The sequence below is a fragment of the Emydura macquarii genome, unplaced genomic scaffold, assembly GCF_026122565.2.
Source record: "Emydura macquarii macquarii isolate MOO-44397 ecotype Brisbane River unplaced genomic scaffold, CSIRO-AGI_Emac_v2 contig_306, whole genome shotgun sequence".
NCBI classification, from domain to species: Eukaryota; Metazoa; Chordata; order Testudines; family Chelidae; genus Emydura; species Emydura macquarii.
This window is the reverse complement of record NW_027130443.1, coordinates 367,175-388,502: the sequence shown is the minus strand read 5'-3', so window position 1 is coordinate 388,502 and position 21,328 is coordinate 367,175. Positions and strand designations below refer to the sequence as shown.

Sequence of the window (21,328 nt, the reverse complement as noted above, 5' to 3'; positions counted from 1 at the left end):
AAATGGATTCCTTAAGCTTTGAGGATGATGATGATGGGCCTAGCTTTGGAAACACATGTGAGAAGGCTTGTCTACACTTGAAAGTTAATTTGCATGAAGAGAAGGAGAGAATCTCAAGCGCTGTAGCTATTCCTGACAGGGAGTTATTGTGGAGCTGCTATTCCGCTCAATTTCTCTATGTAAATAAGCCTTAATATGTATGTGTGTATGTGTCTTTCTGGATTGGCACTTGCTGATCTGTAGCCTGTGCGGTATTTGAAGGAAGCCATCATGCCAAGGGTGAAATGCCACGAGGGATACCAAAAGCAGGAATCCTGGGAGTGCCTAACATTCCTTCCTGCAGTGTAAAGAGCATTACAGAAAGAGAGCATTTCCCGGTTGTTCATTCCTGACGTCAGTCCTATTCAACAGTGTGGGCCGGGAACACCAAAATTTGCGAGGAGCACAGTAATTTAGTGCAAGTTTGCATTAAACACAATGACTCTTAGTCAATCTCATGCTTCAGGTTCTCCAGCCACGTCTCCTGCAGGGGTCAGGAAGGAATTCCCCCCATTGCACAATTGGCCAGATGTATCTCAGAGCCGGGGGGGAGGGGAGGCAACTTCCCCTGAACCATTAGAGATTGGCCAGAACTGGAGATGGGACATTGGGCACAGTGGGCCAGTGCTTTGATGTTGTGCAAATAAATCCTCTTTCTAGCTGCTGGGCTGGTGTGTATGATGGGCCCTTCTGGCCTTAAACTCTATGAAACTTTGAGGCTGGACTGGACCTAGGCCTGGCTCTGCCATTGGCCTGCTCTGTGTCTGTTGGTGAGTCGTTCCCACACCTCGTGGCTCAGTTTCCCCTTCTCTGTTTATTTAGATTGCAAGCTCCTTGGGACAGGGATGGTCTCTCACTTGGGGTGTGCGCAGCATCTGGCACACTGAGGCCCTGATCTCTGTTGGCTTCTGTAATAAAATGCCCTCAGTTGAGAGGATTTGGCGTGTTTGCAGAATCAAAGGCCGGCGGCGGTTTGGAAACCCAGGACTGGCTCATTAACCAAGGGAACTACACCTGTGTAAAGCCGGTGTGTGAGAGAGAAATGGAACTGGGCCTGTTCCATTGAATTTAGGGCCGGATGGGGTCATTAGATCCTCTAATCTGACCTCTCTAGCGCAGGCCAGTCAGTTGCACCCAGAGACCCCTGCACTGAGTGAAGAGAGAAGAGTTATTTTACCCTTCCACACCCGACAAAAACCAGGGGTCACCTGGTGAAATGAATAGGTAGCAGGTTTAATACAAAGAAGAGGAAGTTCTTTTTCACACAACTGACCGGTGCATTTCGTTGCTTGGAGAGGTGGCTGAAGGGCAAAAAAATAACAGGGTTAAAAAAAAGCAGTTCATGGAGGATAAGGAGGCATCGATGGCTATTAGCCAAGATGGGCAGGGATGCAACCCCATGCTCGTGGCGACTCTGAAGCCCGGACTACCAGAAGTCAGGAGTGGTAGATGAGGGTGGATCACTCTGTAATTGCTCTGTTCTGTGCACTTCCCCGAAGCGCTGCTGTCGGAGACAGGATACTGGGTTAGATGTAGCAGGGTCTGACCCAAGCTGGCAGCTTTTATGTTCTCGTGGCTTTAGGACAGTGGGGGAGAGAATTAATGGGGAGCTAATGTTGACACGAGCCAAGAGATTCCCTTGGCCCAGACTGTGCGCCCGTGTCTGTTTGGCCCGCCGTTCACCTTGGAGGTCCCCGCGTGCCCAGCGGCCGTTCCTGATTTGACGGCTTCAAGTGGCTGCAAAGCGCAATGAGCCGCGGTCTTAGCCGAGTTCCTTGGGGGCCTGTAATCCGTGCCCGGCAACCGTGGCAGGCGTGGAGAACAGATGGCAGCTCCAGCCCTCCGGAGGGAATGGCTGTAGGGCCTCCCGGCAGGTCTCCCAGCTTATTAGCACATGGCCCCTGCTGCTCAGAGGTGAGGATTGTTGGCAGAGCCAGGCTGGAGGGGGAAAAGAAATCTCACTTTGGCGTGCGAGCCAAATGCAGCCCGCTGAACGAACGCTTTGTGCTTTTTCTTTTTTTCTTTCCACTCCTCTCTGCAGATGAAGAAGATGGGGATCTCAGGAGCTTGGAGAGCGCCCTGGGCACCAAGAAAAAGAAGAGGGGTCCCCGCAAGCAGAAGGAGAACAAGCCAGGGAAGCCCCGGAAGCGCAAAAAAATGGTAAGCCACCTGTTGGCAGCAAAGATCTGGGGCCGTGGACTCATTGGCGGCTGGCCAGGGAGGTTGGGGGGTTGTACAGCCTGACTCCATGGGGGTGTGGGCTTGTGATCTCAGACAGGGGGGTCGGTACAGCCCCTGGGGCGATGGTAGGTGGGTTGCTCTTGGAATCTATGCAGCGACAACTCCCCTTTTGAACTCGGTGGGCCGGTTGGTCGTTGAGCTGCATTTATCGGCCCTGCAAGCGGCTGGCCCGTCTCTCCGGCCCGGGAAGGCTCAAACGCCGCCCCCAGAGTTCATTCGGCCCCTTCATTCAGGGCAGCATTTTTTTGGTTGCACTGACAACCCCAAAAGAAAACTTAACTTTTCAACTTAAAGAGGCAGCGTGGCCTAGTGGGCAGAGCACTGGACTGGGGCCCTGGACTCCCGGGTCCTATTCCCAGTTCTGACACTGGCCTGCTGGGTGACCTTGAGCAAATCACTCTCCCCCCGCCCCCCTGCTGTGCCTCAGTTTCCCCATCTGTGAAATGACACTGACCTCCTTTGAGAAATGCTTTGAGATCTGCTGATGAAACGTGTTAGCTAAGAGCTGCGGATTATTATGATAAAATCCAGCAGCTTCCTTGCCAGGGCATTCCTGCTGCTGCAGCGCTTTTTCGGTCCTCTTATGGGCTGGCTGCCTGGAGTCCCGCTAGGCAGCCTCTGGCCTGCCTCTGATCCCCTCCTGCACCTGAGGGCCCTCAACCATCGTAGGCAGAGCTGCTCGGGAGCTTTCCCACTCTCCTTGCTTTCGCTGGAGTAGGGTCGCTTTCGATCAATCTTCCCACTCAACATTTTTTTGGGGGGGCGGGATTAATAAATCATAAAAATATTCCCACAAAATTGTCCCAGCTGGTTCAACCCGAGCCGCCAACAACCTCCCCCCCAATTGTCCCAACTAGTTTGACTGGGACTGACAGATTCCCCTTGCCTCCCCCCAGTTTGTCCCCACCAGTTCATCTGGAGTCTGTGAACAGATTTCTCCCCCCTTGACTTAACCCTCCTGTCCCTCAGGTCAGTGAGGACGAGTTTGAATCGGACCGGGACGAGTATCGGGAGAAATCGGAGAGCGGCGGCAGCGACTACGGAGGGGTGGCCAAGAAGAAGCGGAGGAAGCACCGAGAGAAGAAGGAGAAGAAGACCAAACGCCGGAAAAAGGTGGATGATGACGCAGGCCGGAAAGTAAAGGTACAGAGCCTGGGAGTGGAGGGCCGTGCCGCCGGGCTAAGGGCCCTCTCGGTGCAGGCAGGGAGCTCCGCCACCCCCTGCTGTGTGCTGCTGAGCAAGGTGTCTCGGGTGAAAATCAAGGGCCTCCCTGGTGGCTGTCTGCACTTGTAGGGGAAACAATTGCCCAGATGTCTGGCTCCCTTGGGTTGTGGCTGCATGGGCTGGAGGGGGAAAAGTCAGAAGGGGCCCTCAAATTATCTACTGTGACCTCCTGTCGAGCACAGGCCAGTCGTTTTCACCCACTTACCCCTGTATCGAGCCCAAAGACCTAAGCAATTTAGGACATTCACCTGGCAGAGAACAGGGGAGACCGAGGTGCCCCTGGTGCCTGAGGCCCCTGCGCTTGGCAGGGAATTGACGAGGTGAGACATGGCCAGATGTGCTGTGTCCCAGGCTGCAGAGGAAGTTGAAGAATCTCCCCGATCTGTGCCGGTCTGGAGGGTGGGGAGGGAATTCCTTCCCGACCCCAAACCTGGCAATCAGTTGGACCCTTTGCCAGCCGAGAAAGAGGATTCCTGGAGGTGTGGCGCTTCACTGCAGTGGTTGCGTTTTAGCGAGCGCCGTTTGGGGGCTCGCTTCAGCTCCCCACCAGCCCACTCCTGCAATTAACCGAAGCAGCGAACCACGGAACTGCCGGCAAATGGATGGGGCGGCTTAGCTCAGCCTGCACGAACAGCAGCTTAGGTCTCATCAAAGGCCTGTTTGCTAGCGAACTTGTGCCTCCAAAGCTCTTCGCTTTTGGCTGATGTCTGGAAAGGGCATAAGGGCTGCCAAGATTAGGTGCAGAAACTCCGGTGAGCCCTTTTAGCAATCTCGGCCTTTGCTCGGATGCCTTCAGCGATTCCCAAGCGCGTGCTCTTTCTCAGCGTGGACTTCTACACAGGGGGCTATCTGATTAGCGGAGTTTCTTGCGAAGCTGAGCTCGCCTGGGGACAGGAATTATGGCTGTAGTTAGCGCTCTGGGAATACCGTTCAGTGGGAGAAGGTGCAGAAAAGAGCCACAAAAAGCATTCAGGGACAGCCAGAGACTTAATGAGCTGGACTTGTTTAGCTTAGCTAAACAGAAGATGGAGAGGGGACTTTCTTACAGCTAACCAACCAACCATCAGTCAAACAGCCAGCCAGCCAACCAACAAGACCCTCAAAAAAAGGCTAAAAAAATCAAAATATTTCGCAACGACTTTTCACCTAAAAAATTTCCGTTAATTTTATTAAACCGGAAAAGGTAAATTGTGCTCCAAACCGACATGAAACATTTTGATTTTTTTTCAGTTCGAAACGACCTTTTATTTCAAAATTTCCTGTGATTTAATTCTAAACACTCGAAAATGTTTTTTTTTAAAAAAAAAAAAGTTTGCAATCGAAAGGTTTTGATTTTTTTTTGGTTTGAAACAACCTTTTGTTTCAGCATTTCCTTTAATTTAATTTTTAAAAAATGATCGGAATTGAAGCCAAACATTGAATTTCAGGGCGAGCAAAATGTAGCGTTTGACCCAAAACAATTGGTTGGGTTTTTTTGACTTTTCGATTTGCCAAGAACATCAAAAATCTTTGTTTCTGGTTTGACCCCGTAATGATTCTCCCATTCCTGGATTTTTCAGAACTGCCAATGAACTGGAAAATTGACAAAGGTCCCCGACCATGCTGGGCTTACTGAGGGGGTGGCTTGTGCTTGACAGGAAGCCGTGCTAGATGCTCTGATGGTCCTTCTGGTCTTGAACTCTGACTTTATTTTCCCAGCTCCCTTTTGCTGCATTGCCTGGATCCTTGGCAATTGTGGGAGATCCATTATATCCCATCTCTAGCAGGGGTGTGGAAGAGCAGTATAACTCTCAGGACTAGAGTAGGATGCATCTGTGTCCCCTGCCACCGGCTTCCTTTCCATGCGCCAGTCCCGGGAAACCTCTGACTGGGAGGGAAGGGATGTCTCATCCTCTTTGGAGACAATCCCTGGTAACGCTCTCCAGCTGGCCGGCTGGCTAACGGGAGCATTTGGCTTGGTTAGCAGGTGGAGCAGAAATCCTCAGCCCAGCTGCTCATGACCTGGGGGCTGGAAGACGTGGACCATGTGTTTTCCGAGGAGGATTATCACACGCTTACCAACTACAAAGCCTTCAGCCAGTTCATGAGGTAAGATCCCGTCAGCGCGTGGGGTCGAGCTGGGGGTGGGGGTGACAGGGGGATGACACGCACTGTGATCGGCCGCCTGATCCGAGAACCGGGCTTGAGCAACGCAGAGGCTTTCTGGCGTCTTCGGGTTTCCCATCGAATCAGGCTGTGGTCCAGGAGGTGGGGTGGACACATGGGCCGGGCTCATGCACTGCTCTGTCATGTGACCTCGGCCGGGTCCCCTCTCCTCTCTGGGCCTCCATTTCCCCTCCCACCCTTTGTCTGGAGTTTTCGTGGCCAGGACTGGGCCTCTTGAGCAGTGCCTGGCACCCACCTTGATTTGGATCTCTGTGGTGCGATAGGCCCCCTATTGCCGTAAGGAGTTGGTGCAGTGCCCAGCGCAAGGAGGGCCCGGATCTGGGTCAGGGCGTCTGGCAGGATGTGGGTGCTGATCTCGGCATGCATCCCGCTGGAATGTAAATTTAACAAGCCCTCTCGATGGTCTCTTTGGGACAAAGGTCCGTGCTGCTGCTTTCCATCCAGCTGTGGCTTTCAGTGCTGTCACTCGTGAGTTCATTTCTTGGGCCTCATGGGGGTGCATGGAGCCTCTCTAGGGCATCTCAGTCCTTGCCGTGGGGCGCTGCCCCAGTTTCGCCTGCCCTGTGGCCAGGGAGGAGAAAGATGAAAAGGCTCCCCCTTTCCCTAAAACACTCCCCCTGCTGCTGATCACTCGTCCCTGGACCAAGCCATCTTTCGTCTCGCCCGGCTCCTGGGCTGCAGCTGGGGCCAGCAGATCCTGAAAGGGGAGGAGGAAGCTCATACCTGATCTACTTCCTCCTCCTGCTCCTCAGTGGACACCAGTCCCCTACACCGAGGGCTGGGCTAGGCCGCACCACGTGTTCGGGGAGAAGGAACCCAAGGAAGACTGATAACTGTGGAGTCATGGTTGAATTACACCGGCTGGGACCTGGCCCCATTGACTCCAATGGAGAGACGCCCATTGACGCCGGCTGGGGACCTGGCCCCATTGATTCTAATGGAGAGACATCCATTGACACCAGCCGGGATCTAGCCCCATTGACTCCCATTAACACCGGCTGGGACCTGGCCCCATTGATTGTGAGGGAGCGATGCCCATTTATGCCAGCTGGGATCTTTCCTCTGCAGACCCTCTGTACCCCCTCTGCCCCCCAGCCCACTGGGTTAGGTGCTGGGGTGGGTCAGTGAGCAGACACGGACTCTGCCACGCTGTCGTTGCCCTGATGACACCCCAGCAACATGCCCCTGTGACGCTCGACTACACGCTCGCTGGACGTCAGTACAGCTCGGGGGCCTGGCAGAGTGCCTGCTGGCTGTGCCGGAGCCCGGCAAGCCCAGGAGAACGCGGGGTAGCAGCAGCCAGCTGAGTTGGCTTGGTTTACGCTGGTGCCTCTGAGTGAGGGAGTTTGCGGCAGCCAGCTGCAGTTGGGGGGCTGGAGTCGGATCCTGTCTTGTCAGGTAGGATCTGCGGCCAAGAAGGCTTCCTGCCTGGCAAGCGGGGAGCGCGACCTTCCCTCTCCGCCATCCTAGCCCGGGCGAACTCGGCGCTGGGTCGCCGTGGTGAGTGAACTCCTCCAGACTTCCCAGACACCGAAGCCAGTGCCAAGTCCACCGGCCAGCTGATCAACTAGAATTCCAGGCCCAGGGCGACAGGAGCTGTGCCGACTGCCAGCAGGTTTTCAGGAGCAGTCAAAGGCGTCAGTCCTCGGCTAATTAGCCCCCATCAGGGCTCTCCTCTCCTGCGTGGTTGTCTTGGAGGGAGCCGGGCTTACGGTGGCCATGCTGCTTGCTTCTTTCAGCTATGTTGGTTCTGTGCCTCGGGGCCGGAGATCAGGGCAGCAGCTGTTACGATAGTGGGGGGACTCTTCCATCTAGCACACGAAGCTCTGATGAGATCTGATGGCTGGATGTTGAAGCCGGATGGCTTCCGATCGAGAAGAAACTGTGCATTTTTAAAAGCAAGGGGTGTGAGCTGTTGGGACAACTTCTCAACCTCTGCGGCGGATTCTCTGTCCTGGCCAAGTTTTCAGTCAAGGTGGGGTCCCAAGGTCTTCTCTGGTTCAACCAGGAAACAGTCTCTGGGAGTTATAGAGAGGGTCGGACTAGATGGTTGCATGTGTTCCTTCAGGCCTTCAAATCTACAATCTCTGCAACTGGAAAGTTTTTTGGGTGGCTCCCCCACCAATCGCGTTTTCGCCAGCCCCATTCTGCCCTCGGTGCGACTCTCGCCTGCCACCCAGACTCTTTTGCGCGGCTGAGGAAGGGTCCTGGTCAAATTGGTTTCACAGGAGGATTGGCTGAGGCACTGACAACTGCTGGTGACCTCCCTGCCTGGGGCGGGAGGCAGTGTAGGCTGGGAGGAAAGAGATCTGGGTTTGATACCTGGGTCGGCTGCTCTGTGCCTCAGTTTCCCTGTTGTTAAATGGGGAATAATAATCTTGCTTTCCCCTTGGAGAGTGCCCCCACCTCTCAGAATGGAAAATGCAATGTCAGACTGTGTGGACGGTTTGCCTTGTAGGTCCTGACCCAGAATATCCCCCAAGAAACGTCCTTTTTCCCCACTCTCCAAGGCTGTAGCTGGACCGAGAACGCCACCTAGTGTCTGGTTTGGTTAATTGGTTTTTTCCGTGAATTGGGTCTTAGAAATGCAGGGCTGGAAGGGACATCGAGAGGTCCAGCCCCCAGCGCTGAGGCAGGACCAAGTAAAACTAGACCATCCCTGACAGGTGTTTATCCAACCTGTTCTTAATGGGGGACTCCCTTGACAGCCAGTTCTAGTGCTGAACTAGGCCAGTTCCTTCTTGTCTCACCGTGGAGATCAGTGGATTCGCGTTCTCTTTATAAAAGCTGTCGACGTCTTTGAAGACAGCTACGGTGTTCCCCCCCTCACCCTTTTCTTTTCTAGACTGAACCTGCTCAATTCTTCTAAGCTTTCCTCGCAGGTCAAGTTTTCTAAAGCTCTGGGCATTTTTTGTTGCCCTTCTCTGGATTCTCTCCAGTTTGGCCACATCCCTGGTAAAGTGCAAGGCCCAAAACCAGAAGCCGCACCTGAGGCCTTGTCAGTGCTTCGCAGAGTGGCACAGTCGCCGTGTAATGATCCCTTGGGGGTACCTATAAAATCAGGGTGTGACCCAACTGATCCTTTATAAACAGAATTGTGCTCTAATATCACAATGAGGAGGAATAGAGAGGATGTGTGCTACGGAGCAAGAATGTGTCACAAAGAGAGGGCAGCGTTCCACCTCTTAAAAGCCAGACGGTTGTTTCCGTTAGGAGGAGAAATGGATACCAGTGATGTCCACCAAGTCCTGTTTCTCTAACACAGTAGGATCAAACAACTGCAGGCAGTTTCCTTGCTTGCAATCTGAAATTTTAAATCCAGATGGGATCCCCCCCCTCCCCCCCTCCCGTGAGCTCTGCTCTAGTTCAAACAGAAATTTCTTTGGGGAAGTCTTATGGTCTCTAAGCCCACCTTTTTAGCCAGTCCTGTGGCCAAAGGATTTTTGTCTCTTGGCCTCCTCTAAGGGACACACTCATGATTGCCTTTCTCTCGCTTTCTACTGGCTTGCTGTTACTTTCTCTTACATGCGCATTGCAACCAAATCAATCCCATGGAAACCCCTTTGCTTCTGATCTACATTGGTTTAGGCAGTGGCTTCCCATTGCATCAACTCTCACTACACAGCGGGACATTTAATTGCTCCTTCCGTTTAGCCCAATGAAATTGACATTGACCAGTATTGCCTGCTTCAGAGGAAGATTCAGTAAAACTCCTATTATAAAATACCTGCCCAGAAGGGATATTTCATCCCATTTATTTGTTCATAAGTGCTTTCTCCTAACTGATGTTCTCATATAAATGTCGGGGGGGGGGGCAACAGGGATTGAACCTGGGACCTCTGACCATGTCCCTTAGCCCAAGGGTGTAGCAGGCTCATCAACCTCTCTAGCTGTCCGTCTAGTGGGGGACAGAGTACCACACTGACTGGGTGTGGGCTGTCCTTCTAATTATCTTTAAACTTGGCTCTTATCCTGGTTAATATCCAGTGGCATGGAGCTCCACAGATGAATGACACAACATGTAAAAAATCACAGAGCGATTTCCTTATATTTTATTGTTTTTTAAATAGGCTGCCTCTGTTCCAAACAACCCTTTGTTGTGGGGTTATGAAAGAGGGTAAATAAAGACACTAGACTGATTGTGCGCTTCACTATTTTGTATCCCTCATGCCCCATCTTAGTCTTCTCTCTAACGAGACAGCTTGAATCTTTTCACTCCCTTCCTCCTATGGGAATATATCTAGGCTTCTGGTTAATTTTGCTGCCTGTCTTGGAAAAGCGGTGAGGATAACTGATTTTTTTGCTTCTCTGGCAATACCAGAAACAAAATTTTTTGAATTTTTCAGTGAATCAAAGATTTAAAAAAAAAAGAAAGTCATTTAGTTCGATCCGAAACACAGTTTTCTGTTTTCATTTCAAGCATCTTTTTACTTAAAAAAAAAAAAATGTGGAGGCAGTTTTTCAATGCAAAGGAGGTTGGAAAGCCCAGACTTGAAATGTTTGGGTCAAGTGGAAATGAAACGTTTTGTCTCTTTTGGAATTTCGGGATGTTTTTTTTTTCTTCCTTGATGCGAACAACTCAGTGAAACCGACATGAATTCGCAAAATTTGGTGGCTCCAAATCTGTGGGTTTTGGCTGAAAATTTTTGCCCAGCATTTGTCTAAGAGCCTCTCCTGTTGCAATTAGGTTTTTAAAGTTTTTAATGTTTTATCTGCTAGCTGATCCATGTCTCTAATGGAGCTTCACATATGACTAAGGCTCCATTATCTCTGTCGAAGGTGCTGCACGCCACTTAACTAGTGCATTAGGAAGCAGGAGCATAAATAATTCACACTCAAGGACGCTTGTCAAAATAAAAGAACAAAGAACATCTTGTGGTGCAGCATTCTTCCATGTTGTACCGGCCACTTCACAGACCCTCGTGACCAAGGCCAGGGCCCCCGGGGTACCAGGTTCTGCACAGATACATAGCGTGAGACTGTCCCTGACCCAAAGCACTTGCAAACCTAAATGGGGGGGAAACCGGGTGGAGGGGAAACTGAGGCACAGAGTGGGGCAGGAATTCTCCCGAAGTTGCAGAGCTGTGAATATAACGCAGGTGTCCTGCGTCCCAGTCGGATCCTGAGGCGCTGGCCCACACTGCCATGTTCTCCTATCATTCGTCACCTGACCCAGTTAGGGTTCTCTCCGTGATTTGGGGCAGCTGGTTTCTATCACGGTACCACTGTGAGACGATGCCACAATTTGCTAACTTTCAAGATCCAGTGGTGGGCAGTGGGAATTTTGGAAGATCTGGGCGCCGACTGGGAATTTGTCAGGGTGCTGCTGACAGGTGTTACCTTTCTCTCTCCCTCAGTTTCCTGATGCTCTAAAATAGGAATAATGACACCAGCTGTCTCAAGCAAGGCCTGGACTAGTGCAGATTAGTATTAGTGCAGGCGCTGACTGCTTTTTGAACTTCACGAACAAAGAAACATTTTAGTGATGATGAAGTTTGGGCACCTTTTGTGGTTGTTTTGCCGGAAAGCGTCAATGACGGGAAACATTGAATTTTGCTAGGCCAGGGAGGGACCTAGGTAGCAAAGGAGCAGCGCCTGCAGTAGTAATCGCTTGGATAACAAATTCCACGGGTGATCGATGCTGCGTGCTCCGGGGTATAAACAGCTGCACCAGCTGGGAACGGGGTTACTCAGCCGGCTGCGGCATTGCACTTTGTCAGAGAGCAGCCGACGTTAGCCTCTGATTGTTCAGAGAAGTGTCTTCCCCTGGCCCCGGGGACGGGAGTTCTCTAGCAAGCACCGATGTGTTGGACGGATCGGAAGGTTCTTTTTGTCCCTCTTCATTGCCCCATTGTCTAGTCTGACCTGCCCAGGCTGCAGAATTTGCACCGGTGATTCTTGCATTCTGCCCCATAGGCGTGGTTGAATTGCAGCGAACCTTTTCAAAAGAAGGCGGAACAGAGCAGTGTCGGACAACAGGCCAGGACCCATTTTCTTCTACTGGCCTCAGATTTACGCCAGGGTAACACAGAGGGCAATATAATACTTGGGGTTTGTTTCTCCTCTTACTCTTGCTGTAAATCAGTTGCTCTCCCAAATCTCGACTTTCATTAAAAACCAACAAACAGAGCTGGAGCTTTTAGGGTTGCAGAGAAACACTTGCTTCACACTCTTGACAGTGAGCTGATGCGTCTTGAGTCTGCAGAGAGCCTGAACCCGGTCCGTGTTGGGTGTGAACTGCCCCGAGCGGAACTGATGGCAGCCAGACCTGCCTGAGACAATGGCGCTGGGATGGGGAAGCTGCCCAGATTTTAGCCAGTGTCTGCCTGAGTTTTCAGAGAGCCTGAGCTGGTTGCTCAGAGAGGTGACTCTGATGCCAGTGACGGTCCTTTGAATGACAGTGGTATTAACCGTGCCGCTGCTCATCGCAGCATGCCGGCAAGGGGCGGGAGGTGCTAAGATTTGGACCAGCTGTTCAGAAAGCCTGGGAGGGGCATGCCCTGGCCTTCGTTTTCCCTCTGGGTGGTTGCAGGGGCCTGGGCTTCCAAAGGGTTGGGAAGCGGGCGCCAGGCTGATCCCCTGGTTTTGTCTCATATTGCAGGCCTCTCATTGCCAAAAAGAACCCCAAGATCCCCATGTCCAAGATGATGACCATCCTGGGAGCCAAGTGGCGGGAGTTCAGTGCCAACAACCCCTTCAAAGGCTCCGCTGCGGCCGTGGCAGCAGCAGCTGCGGCGGCGGCCGCAGCCGTGGCTGAACAGGTGTCGGCGGCCGTGGCGGCCGTGGCGGCCGAACCGCAGCCTGCTCCCATCCGCAAAGCCAAAACCAAAGAAGGGAAAGGTGAGCCGCCCGGGATCCTTTCCCACTCGTCTCCTGCTTGCTTCCCTTCAGGCTGATAGAAAACGGGTGTCCAGGGAAGGGGTTGGACTACATCTCCCATGATGCACCGGGGGATTCCCATGATGCACTGCTTTCCCCCAAGACCATGGGGCATTACAGGGGCTGTAGTCTGACTAGGGATCCTGGCCTACTGAGGAGAATGGGCACGTGAAGCACCCACAACTACAAATCCCATGATGCTTCCTGGCCAGGGTCTCCCATGATGCATTCCCCTCACCATGCTCATGGTGCATCATGGGATATGTAGTCTGACCAGGCACCTTGGCCTACAGAGGACAGTGGCTGCGTGAGGCACCCGTCACTACTCTTCCCATGATGCATCATGGCCAGGGGCTCCCATGATGCACTGCCTCCCCTCTCCAGAACTGTGGTGCATCATGGAAGATGGAATCTGACCAGGGAACCTGGTCTAAATTTCACGGCGGAGGTGCAGGGAGAAAACAATGTCACGGGAAGGTCACCAGATAATGTGGGGGGATGGAAGGGTTGGAGAGTGAACTCACCCCGCAGCAGCAGCTCTTGTCCCACCTACCTGGACTCCTGGGTTCTCTCCTCTCCTCTGCTCTGGGATGGGACTGGGGGCTGGGAGCCAGGACTCCTGGGTTCTCTACCTGGCTCTGGGAAAGGCGTGGGGTCTAATGGGTTAGAGCAGGGGGAGCTGGGACCCAGGACTTCTGGCTTCTATCCCCAGCTGCTTGTGTTGTGACCTAGGGCAAGTCCCTTCCCAGTGCCTCAGTTTCCTCTTCTGGGACAGAAGGACGGCCGTGCTTGTATGGGAGGTGGATTTTGAACCTTTCATCGATCTAGCTTTCTTTGATAAAAGGGCCAGGCCACAAAAGGCGGAGCAAGAGCCCTCGCGTCCCGGAGGTGAAGAGGAAGATGAAAGGGAAGAGGATGGCTCCGCTGAAGATCAAGCTGGGCATGATTGGGGGCAAGCGCAAGAAAAGCAGCTCGGTAAGCCGCGCTCCTTCCTGGCCGCGCTGCCAAGGGGCTGTGGGCACGGGGGAGCCACGGGGCTGGAAGATCAGGAGGGAGGGTGTTGCCGAGTCCCCAACTCACACGGACGCCTGTGGGTTTTTTCCCTTGCTTAAAGCCACTGCTCGTGGAGTCATCGTTTCACAGAGCTTAAGGCCAGAGGGGGCCATTAGGTCATTGGCTCTGAGCTTCTGTCTGGCACAGGCCAGTCTGTGTCACCCAGATCCCCCTGCATGGAGCCCGGTTGCTTTAGTAAAAACATCTCAGTCCTCAGGAGACTAAACTAGCAGAGAGCAGGCGAGGCCGAGGAATCGCCAACGTCTGAGAGCCCTGTAATGACAGGGACTGGATTAGGTGATGCGTGGCCTGATGATGCCGGCAGGCGAGCCGCGGCAAAACAGGACCCAAAAAACCCCCCAACCCCTGGTCAATTTCTAGCCCTCCTGATTGCAGAGCGAAGCTCAAAAATGCGCACACAAACACACACCGCAGCTCCCAAACTGGAAAGCGAAGAAAGAGAATCTGGCATTTTTTTTATCATTGTGAATCACGTTGCTTATGGCTGTTGATCTCCAACCCCTGACCTTGGGAGAATTGTGTCAGTGACATCACGCATACATGTGGAAGAGCTAAAATGCCTAAAGACGTTAGGAGTCATGTCGGCCGCGACACACGTCGGGAAACACGAGATTGATGAGCACTGGGAAGCGGCTTTCCAGTGAGCTTGAAATAAATGTTTAGCCCTTGGCCTAAGGCATCAGATCGGTGCACCAGGCTGCTTGACCCTGACTTGGATAGATATCCAGCAGAACACAGAGCCATCTGAGACAGCGGGGGCTGACTCCAATAGGCCAAGAAGCTTGGCCGGATCCGGGTCGGCTCTCCCTGGGGATACGCCCGTTCTAGGAGGAAAAGGAAACCTACGCAAGCTGAAGTGCCCCTTTAGAGCTACCAAGCACAATATTTAGGTGAAGGGGCGACGGAAGCCCTGGAGGAAGGAAGGTTCCCCGTTGCGACAACGGGGGTCCCGGCAGAAGGGGTGGGGGCTTGCTGCCCAGGCCCCTCGGGAAGCTGAGAATAGAGAATGACCCCAAATGCCGGAAGGGGAGGCAGGGGACCAGCTGCAGACATTATCCAACGCTTGCAGCCAAGGATGCTCCTGGAGGGGAAGCGTAAATGCGTGAAATTCGGCGGGGGGGCTTTTGGCTGGTCTGACCGGGAGGGAAACGAGATAAAGGACCCAGACTGTCAAAGTAGCCGTGTTTAGAAACACATCCAGTCTTGGGTGGTTTATTGGGGCAATGTGACGCAGTCCTCCAGGACCAGGGCTCTGGAGCCACTCGGGGCGCAGTGAGGACCGTAGTGCTTGGAGTCTGGCCCCCCCAGGTCTCCACACACCCGTGCAGCCGCCTACTGAATCTGGCCTCGGAGGGTCCAGCCCCCCTGCCCCGTCCGAGCTTCCCCTGTGGGTCCCCCTGGCCGAGACCCTGGGAAGCTCCAAAGGGGCCATGCCCCCCGCCTTGCGGTCAGAAGCGATTCACAGCCAGCGTGGGAGTCCTTTGTCTCCTTCCTGGGCAAGGCGTCCACCCCTCCTGGTCTCCGCCTGCCTGCCACAACCTGTTACAACCTCCCGCAGCTGGTTGACCCGCGGCAGAGGAGTCCTGGCTCTTGTCCGCGTTCCTGTGGCTGGGGACGGCCCATCCGCCCTCTAGTGGCCTCTGCAATGATCACACCCCCAGGTCCCATCACCGAAATACAGGAGTAACATATGGGAGGAAACTGAGGCACGCACACAGCACTCGGAGAAAACCCCAAGAATATCTCCACTGCGTCACAGATGGGTGATGCCCGGAAGGGGGTCGCCTTTGGAATGGGAAGGGGACAGGCCAGGGGCGAAGAGGGCAGGTTGGAGCAAACATCCGCCCGGCGCCGGGAGGACAGTCCCAGTCCAGGCATCAGAGAGTTCTGCTGGGCTGGGTCTGCACTGCACTGTAACCCCGGTTCTGCGGGACCAGGGCTTGTCTGCTCGGGGCTTTCAAGGGGGTGCCTGACCTTTTGAAAACGGCGATCGTGGGATTGGCAGGGCAGGATGAGGGAGTTTAGAGATAAGCCATGGTCTGGGGCGGGGGAGAATCGCTTAGATTCCTGCCCAAGGACCGAACCTGTACGGAGCCCCACTTCCTCTGCACATCTCCCCTCTTCACCTTGTCTAGCGGCGGGTCGTGCCAGCTCCTCACCGGCTCCCCGCTGCCCTGGGCGTGGCATAAGGACTTCTGGGGGAGGGGGTGTAGTGCCACAGAGGCCGGGCTGCTCTAGGACTCGGAGAACTCCTCTGCCCTTTCGGGGGACTTGTGGGAAGGCATTGGAGGACTGGTAGCAGTCGAGCAGTTTCCGCCTGGCTCCTCACTGCAGAGCGGGCATATAATGGGGGCCCTCTCCCCTGGTGGCCAGGAGCAGCGCCGCCATTGTATCTTTGCCTCAGTTTCCCCACAGGGAAGGTGTTTAATAAGTCCAGCTCAGCTTGTAGGCAGAAGAGCACCCCCTCTTGGCACCAGCTGGGGGAGGATCTCTCCTCTTTGGGGAAGGCCAACCTGCAAGGATGGCTCCGTCTCTCGTGGGAGCCTGGCATCTCCTCAGGTTACGTCTGCACTGCAGTCAGAGACCTGTCTCGGGCTCAGGCCGCAGAGCTAAAAGTCGCAGTGTAGATGTGCGGGCCGGGGTCAGAGACCGCCCCTCCCGGCCCCTACTCAGGGAGACGTCCGCGCTGCAATGTTTGCCCTGCAGCCCAAGGCAGTTGACTTTTCAGCACTGGGTTGCGGCGAGTCCTCCGGTGCCTTCCCACGGTTCCCTCCGCAGGGCAGGCCAGTCTGACCAAGGTGATGGGGGAAAGCCTCTGAGAGCCTCTCAGTGCAAAGAACCATGGGCTGGGTGGGCCAGGCTATCTGTCCGGGCTTTTTATCTCCTGCCTCAGGGCGCCCGGGCAGGGCACGGCCTGTCCCAGCTGGCCGTTGGTGTCACACTTCCCAAGTCGTTGGCCACCTGTGCCATCACGGGGCCCCATTAGTCAGGGCTGGGATTTTCCCCTCCCAAGACCCATCTTTGAACGTCTGCGTCTTTGGTCCCACCGATTCCCTTTGCCCCGTGCCAGGTCTCGGGGGGGGTTTCCCGCAGCGATGGTTTGATGCCCATGGTCGTGCCCCCGTCTTCTGGGCGGACAACCCGTGACCTGCCATCCAGCCTGTACTTTCCCCCCGCACCCCACACCCCGCGTTGCGCCTCTGGAAGAGCCCCACCTAACCAGGGCCGCTATGGTTATGTACAGCATGTGTTTCAGAGTGACGAAGTGGGCGAGATGGAGGAAGAGTCCGACGTGGACAACTCCAGTGTCCACAGCTCCTCGGTGCGGTCTGACAGCTCGGGGCGCGTCAAGAAACTCAAGCGGGGCCGGCCTGGCAGGAAAAGGAAGAAGGGTGAGCGTGGGTCTGGCGTCTGGGTGGGAGGAGCTTCCGTGCTGAGAGGGGGGCTTCTGGGCATGGGAGGAGCTTCCACACCAGGGGGTGGGGCTTCTGGGGGTGGGAGGAGCTTTTGCATCCGGGGCGGAGGAGTGATGTCTATTGAAATGATAGCCCGTGGACTGAAATTGATTGAGAGATGCTCCGGCCAGTCACTGGCTTTCGTCCACACCCACTTACGGTAGATGGGCTTATACTGTACCGGACTGGGCTGCGAGCCGGGATACCGGGCTAGATGGGCCCATTGGTCTGACCCACTATAGTCGTCCCTAAAATACAGGTTGCCCCAGCTTGTGCAAAAGACCCTGGTAGCTTACAACTGGGACTCAACGCATATACATAGCATTCGAATACTTAATATGCATCAGTTCAGGACCCCAAGGTAGGCGACTGGGATTACAGCCATCTACTTCCATGCTTCAGGGCATGAGCTGTCTGCGGAGGTCAGGTAACATCTTCCGGCACCCCCTAGAGGGGAAAGGCCACAAGTCCCAGCCCCTCATCCTGGGGTCGGGTTGGAACTTGCATCTTGCTCTATATGTTTTGTGGGCGCAAAGACAGCCCCTGGCTGGGGCCTGCAGGTACAGCAGTGATGCCCACTCTGACTGTTATTGCGTTACAGCGATCTCCGCCATCCCAGTCCAAGATCGGGGCCCCGGGGTGCTGGGTGCTGCGCAGACACATGGTAAGAGACTGCCCCTACCCCGACAAGCACCCAGCCCTCCGGGCTGATCCCTCCCGCAGCCTCTGCACCGGTTACACTAAAGGAGGAGATAGAGGCGATTTTAATGAAATCGGCCTGACTTAGCCTTAGTTGCATCCGGTTGTCTAGAGTCTAAGGTCGGGTGGGATCATTTCATCTGATCTGAACAATGCTTCCCTGAAGGAATTTGAGCCCAATAGTTGTGTTTGAACTAGAGCGTCTCTAGTTCATAGACTGAGACCTCAGCTTTTATCTAGCGCCTTCCAGCCGCAGATCTCAAAGTGCATTCCACAGCAGATTGGCATCATTAGACTCATTTAGAGATAGGGAAATGGAAGCGCAGGGGGAGAAACAGCCCATTGCCAAATGGGAACAGAGCCCAGTTCTCCTGTGTCCCTAGCTTGTTTGGGTAAATTTTACATATGAAATTGGGTTTTCTCCCGATTTTGGCCTGGAGAAGCCTGGAACAGATAGATGCTAAATGGGGAAACTGAGGAAGTGATTTGATCTATGGAAGAGCCAGGGATAGAAAACACGACTCCTGAGTCCCAGTCTTGGCCACTGAGCTAGTCTTTCTCTGCTCTAGTATGGATAAAAGAGCTGGGCGGGAGTCTTTCGATGAATTGTTTCTTCGTCACCGGAAAGTGTCGATTTGTGAAACCTGAAAGTGTTCAGAACAGATTGGGTTCGGGGAATTTCCCGACTCAAACAAAATTCGCAAGGCAGAAGGGGTTTGAGATTGTCAAAATGAAAAGTTCCAGTCTGAAACAGTCTGAAGTTTGTTCAGAAATTTAAGCTATTTAGGCTGAGTTTGAAACGAATCGTTATGAAATTCTCCACATGAATCATTTTGATTGACCCGAAACAGAGAGAAAAAATTTGATTGTTCAGTTCTCGATTGTTTTTTTTTTTTTCTTTTGAGATTTCAAGTTTTCGTCCCGATTCAAGGCAGGGGAAAAAATGTGAACTCTCGAAAATATTTACAGGAGAGGAGAAATTTTGAAACAAAAAGTTCCTGTTGTCTGGTTTGAAATTGCCCTTTTGTTTAGAAATTTAAACTGATTAGACCAGAAAGTCGGGAATATTTTCAACGTTTAAACTAGTCTCGAAGTTTTTTAAATGGTCACCACCAGGAGGGGAAAGATATTTAGAAATTCTCCAAAAAAATCATTTTGATCGACCCAACACAGGGAAAAAGACCAAGCTGTGTCAGCCTGCGAATATTTGCGACATTTTGGTCCCGCCTCAAGATGGGGAGGGCCGGGATGGGAATTCTGACGTCTCCGAGGGCTTTGCGGGGTGGGGAATCCTGGTGAATTGGGTGGGAGGTGGAGGAGTGGTGAGCATGCCAATGGGTGAGTCTGGGCTCAGGGCGGGGCTCCACATCCACCTTCTGCAGCGTCTGCTTTTGCGTCTCCTGTCAGTTGCCGGGGAGGAAGAGGTGGATGGCTACGAGACAGACCACCAGGACTACTGCGAAGTTTGCCAGCAGGGCGGCGAGATCATCCTCTGCGACACCTGCCCCAGGGCCTACCACCTGGTGTGCCTGGATCCGGAACTTGACAAAGCGCCCGAGGGCAAATGGAGCTGCCCCCACTGCGTAAGCCGCCCCTGTTCCTTCCTGGCCTAGAGTAGCTGCCTCCTTGCTCCCTGCCCACCTCGGTGCCATGGAGAAACATCAGCTGCATTTCCCAGAAGGGACCGTAGATTTTTGGCCGCTCCTTACGGGCGCCCTTTCTGAGAAATCGGTGCCCTATGCGGGCAGCCCAGCTGGCCTAGCCGCTGCTGGAAATCTGGCTGTCCTGCCTTGGTTTCCCTGGCCAGGCTGCTCGAATTTCTAGTGGAGAGGGTTGATAAAGGTTCGCTTTCACAGAGAGCTTCAGGGGACTGAATGGGTGGGGGCCCACAGACAGAGATCAGGGAAGGCGCCGGCACAATCAATGGCCAAGGCAGGGAGTTCCAGGCCTTGTCTTCACTGGGGCACTCGGGGCCCGTCTACACGGATCTGGTAGCGTGATTCCTAGCTCAGCCTGGATCATCACAATGGGCCCTTCGCCTGTGAGCCAGCAGGCCAAAACTAGCAGTGTGTGGACGGAAGTCAGGTTAGGGGGCAGGGCGCGAGTTCGCACTCGTGCTGACAGTGCAGCAAAGATGGGTCCTTTGAGGGTTAGCCCAGCTCCATGCTGCTGCATCCCATTGGCTGAGCTGTTCTGGCAAAACCCCCCGTGTAGACAGAGCTGTTCCCAAAGAAGAGAAGCGGATTAACTAGGCTAGCGAAAGATCTCTTCAAGCCAGTGTGAGCGGTGTCTGCTCGGCGGGGCCATGCTGGCACGGCTCTCTCGGCGATGCCTTTCTAGCGTAGATTAGCTCCCAAAAGCAGCGGGACGGTAGCAGAGGCTCTAGTGGGCTGCACATAGGATGTGAGAGGTAATGTCTGGCTCTAATGAGGCCGCAGCCGGAGTAGTGATCAGGTCCGGGCGCCATGCTTTAAGGAAGGCACGTGGCCAAAGGGAAGAGAATCCGGAGGAAAGCGGCAAAACTGATCTAGAAACCCTGGCCGAGGAGGGGCAGTTGGAAGAAGCGGGCGCGTTTAATCTAGCGAAGGCTGAGTGGCGGGATGGGACCGAGTCTCCGAATCTGTCCGAGTGGGTTAGAAAGAGGGCGGGATCCGTTGAGGGCGGCCGGGAAGGAATCGGCTCAATCTGCACGTTTTCGTTTGCCGCTGCCAGCATCTTTCTGCCTCTCAGCTTCGGCTCTGGCCCAGCTCCCCAGGAAGTTTTCAGACGGGACTGGACAAACACCTGTCCGGGACGGTCTCAGTCCAGAAAGTTGGGCTTCGATGACCTTGGAAGGTCCCTTCCAGTCCCGCATTTCTCAGCCTGCCACCGCGTTGCTTAGACCAGTGAGAACATCCCCCCGTGCCCCTGTCCCCCAAACGGCGGCCGCCGGGGTCACAGTTTGGGTCTCTGCCGCCTGGAGAGCCCGGCAGCCGGAAAGCGTGGCTTGGAGTCCGCCTTGTGGGGTGGGGGGCTCCCTCTCCTCCCACCTCACCCGCTGCCTCCCTCCCACAGGAGAAGGAAGGAGTGCAGTGGGAAGCCAAAGAGGAGGACGAGGAGTACGAGGAAGAGTTGGAGGAGGAAGGCGAGAAGGAGGAGGAGGACGACCACATGGAGTACTGCCGGGTCTGCAAGGACGGCGGGGAGCTGCTGTGCTGCGACGCCTGCATCTCCTCCTACCACATCCACTGCCTCAACCCGCCGCTGCCCGAGATCCCCAACGGAGAGTGGCTGTGCCCCCGCTGCACGGTAGGGCGCCCAAGGCGGGCCTGTCGTCCTCAGCTCCCCACAGCTGGGCCCCCTCAGGCGAGATCTGTTGTCCCAGGCCCTGCTCCGCCTGTGCTGGTTGGGAAAAGGGCTCGGCTGGGAGATCTCTGCGTTGTAAAATGGCGCTGGGGCCATTGCGTCCCGCGGGATCCCAGAGGGACTGGAAGTTTGTGGGTGGGGAGAGAGCTGGGGAAGTGGAGCAGAGATGCGGCCGCCTCTGGGGCATGGCAGCTGGCTATACAGGG

The 21,328-nt window shown here is 54.4% G+C and overlaps 1 protein-coding gene across 5 annotated transcripts in view; it reads left to right on the top strand.

Annotated features, from left to right (window-relative positions):
• CHD3 (chromodomain helicase DNA binding protein 3) overlaps positions 1 to 21,328 on the top strand; it is a 60,333-nt gene that overhangs the window by 15,174 nt on the left and 23,831 nt on the right. The window contains exons 2-10 of one of the 5 annotated variants that reach the window (XM_067555180.1): positions 2,081 to 2,199; positions 3,250 to 3,393; positions 5,471 to 5,592; positions 12,272 to 12,510; positions 13,394 to 13,524; positions 16,868 to 17,015; positions 17,680 to 17,742; positions 19,185 to 19,360; positions 20,832 to 21,065. In XM_067555180.1, the coding sequence (XP_067411281.1) occupies positions 2,081 to 2,199; positions 3,250 to 3,393; positions 5,471 to 5,592; positions 12,272 to 12,510; positions 13,394 to 13,524; positions 16,868 to 17,015; positions 17,680 to 17,742; positions 19,185 to 19,360; positions 20,832 to 21,065 (1,376 nt within the window). Of the gene's footprint in view, positions 1 to 2,080; positions 2,200 to 3,249; positions 3,424 to 5,467; positions 5,593 to 12,271; positions 12,511 to 13,393; positions 13,525 to 16,867; positions 17,016 to 17,679; positions 17,743 to 19,184; positions 19,361 to 20,831; positions 21,066 to 21,328 lie in introns of all 5 variants that reach the window. The other 4 variants (XM_067555176.1, XM_067555162.1, XM_067555170.1 and 1 more) reach the window with 4 other exon arrangements.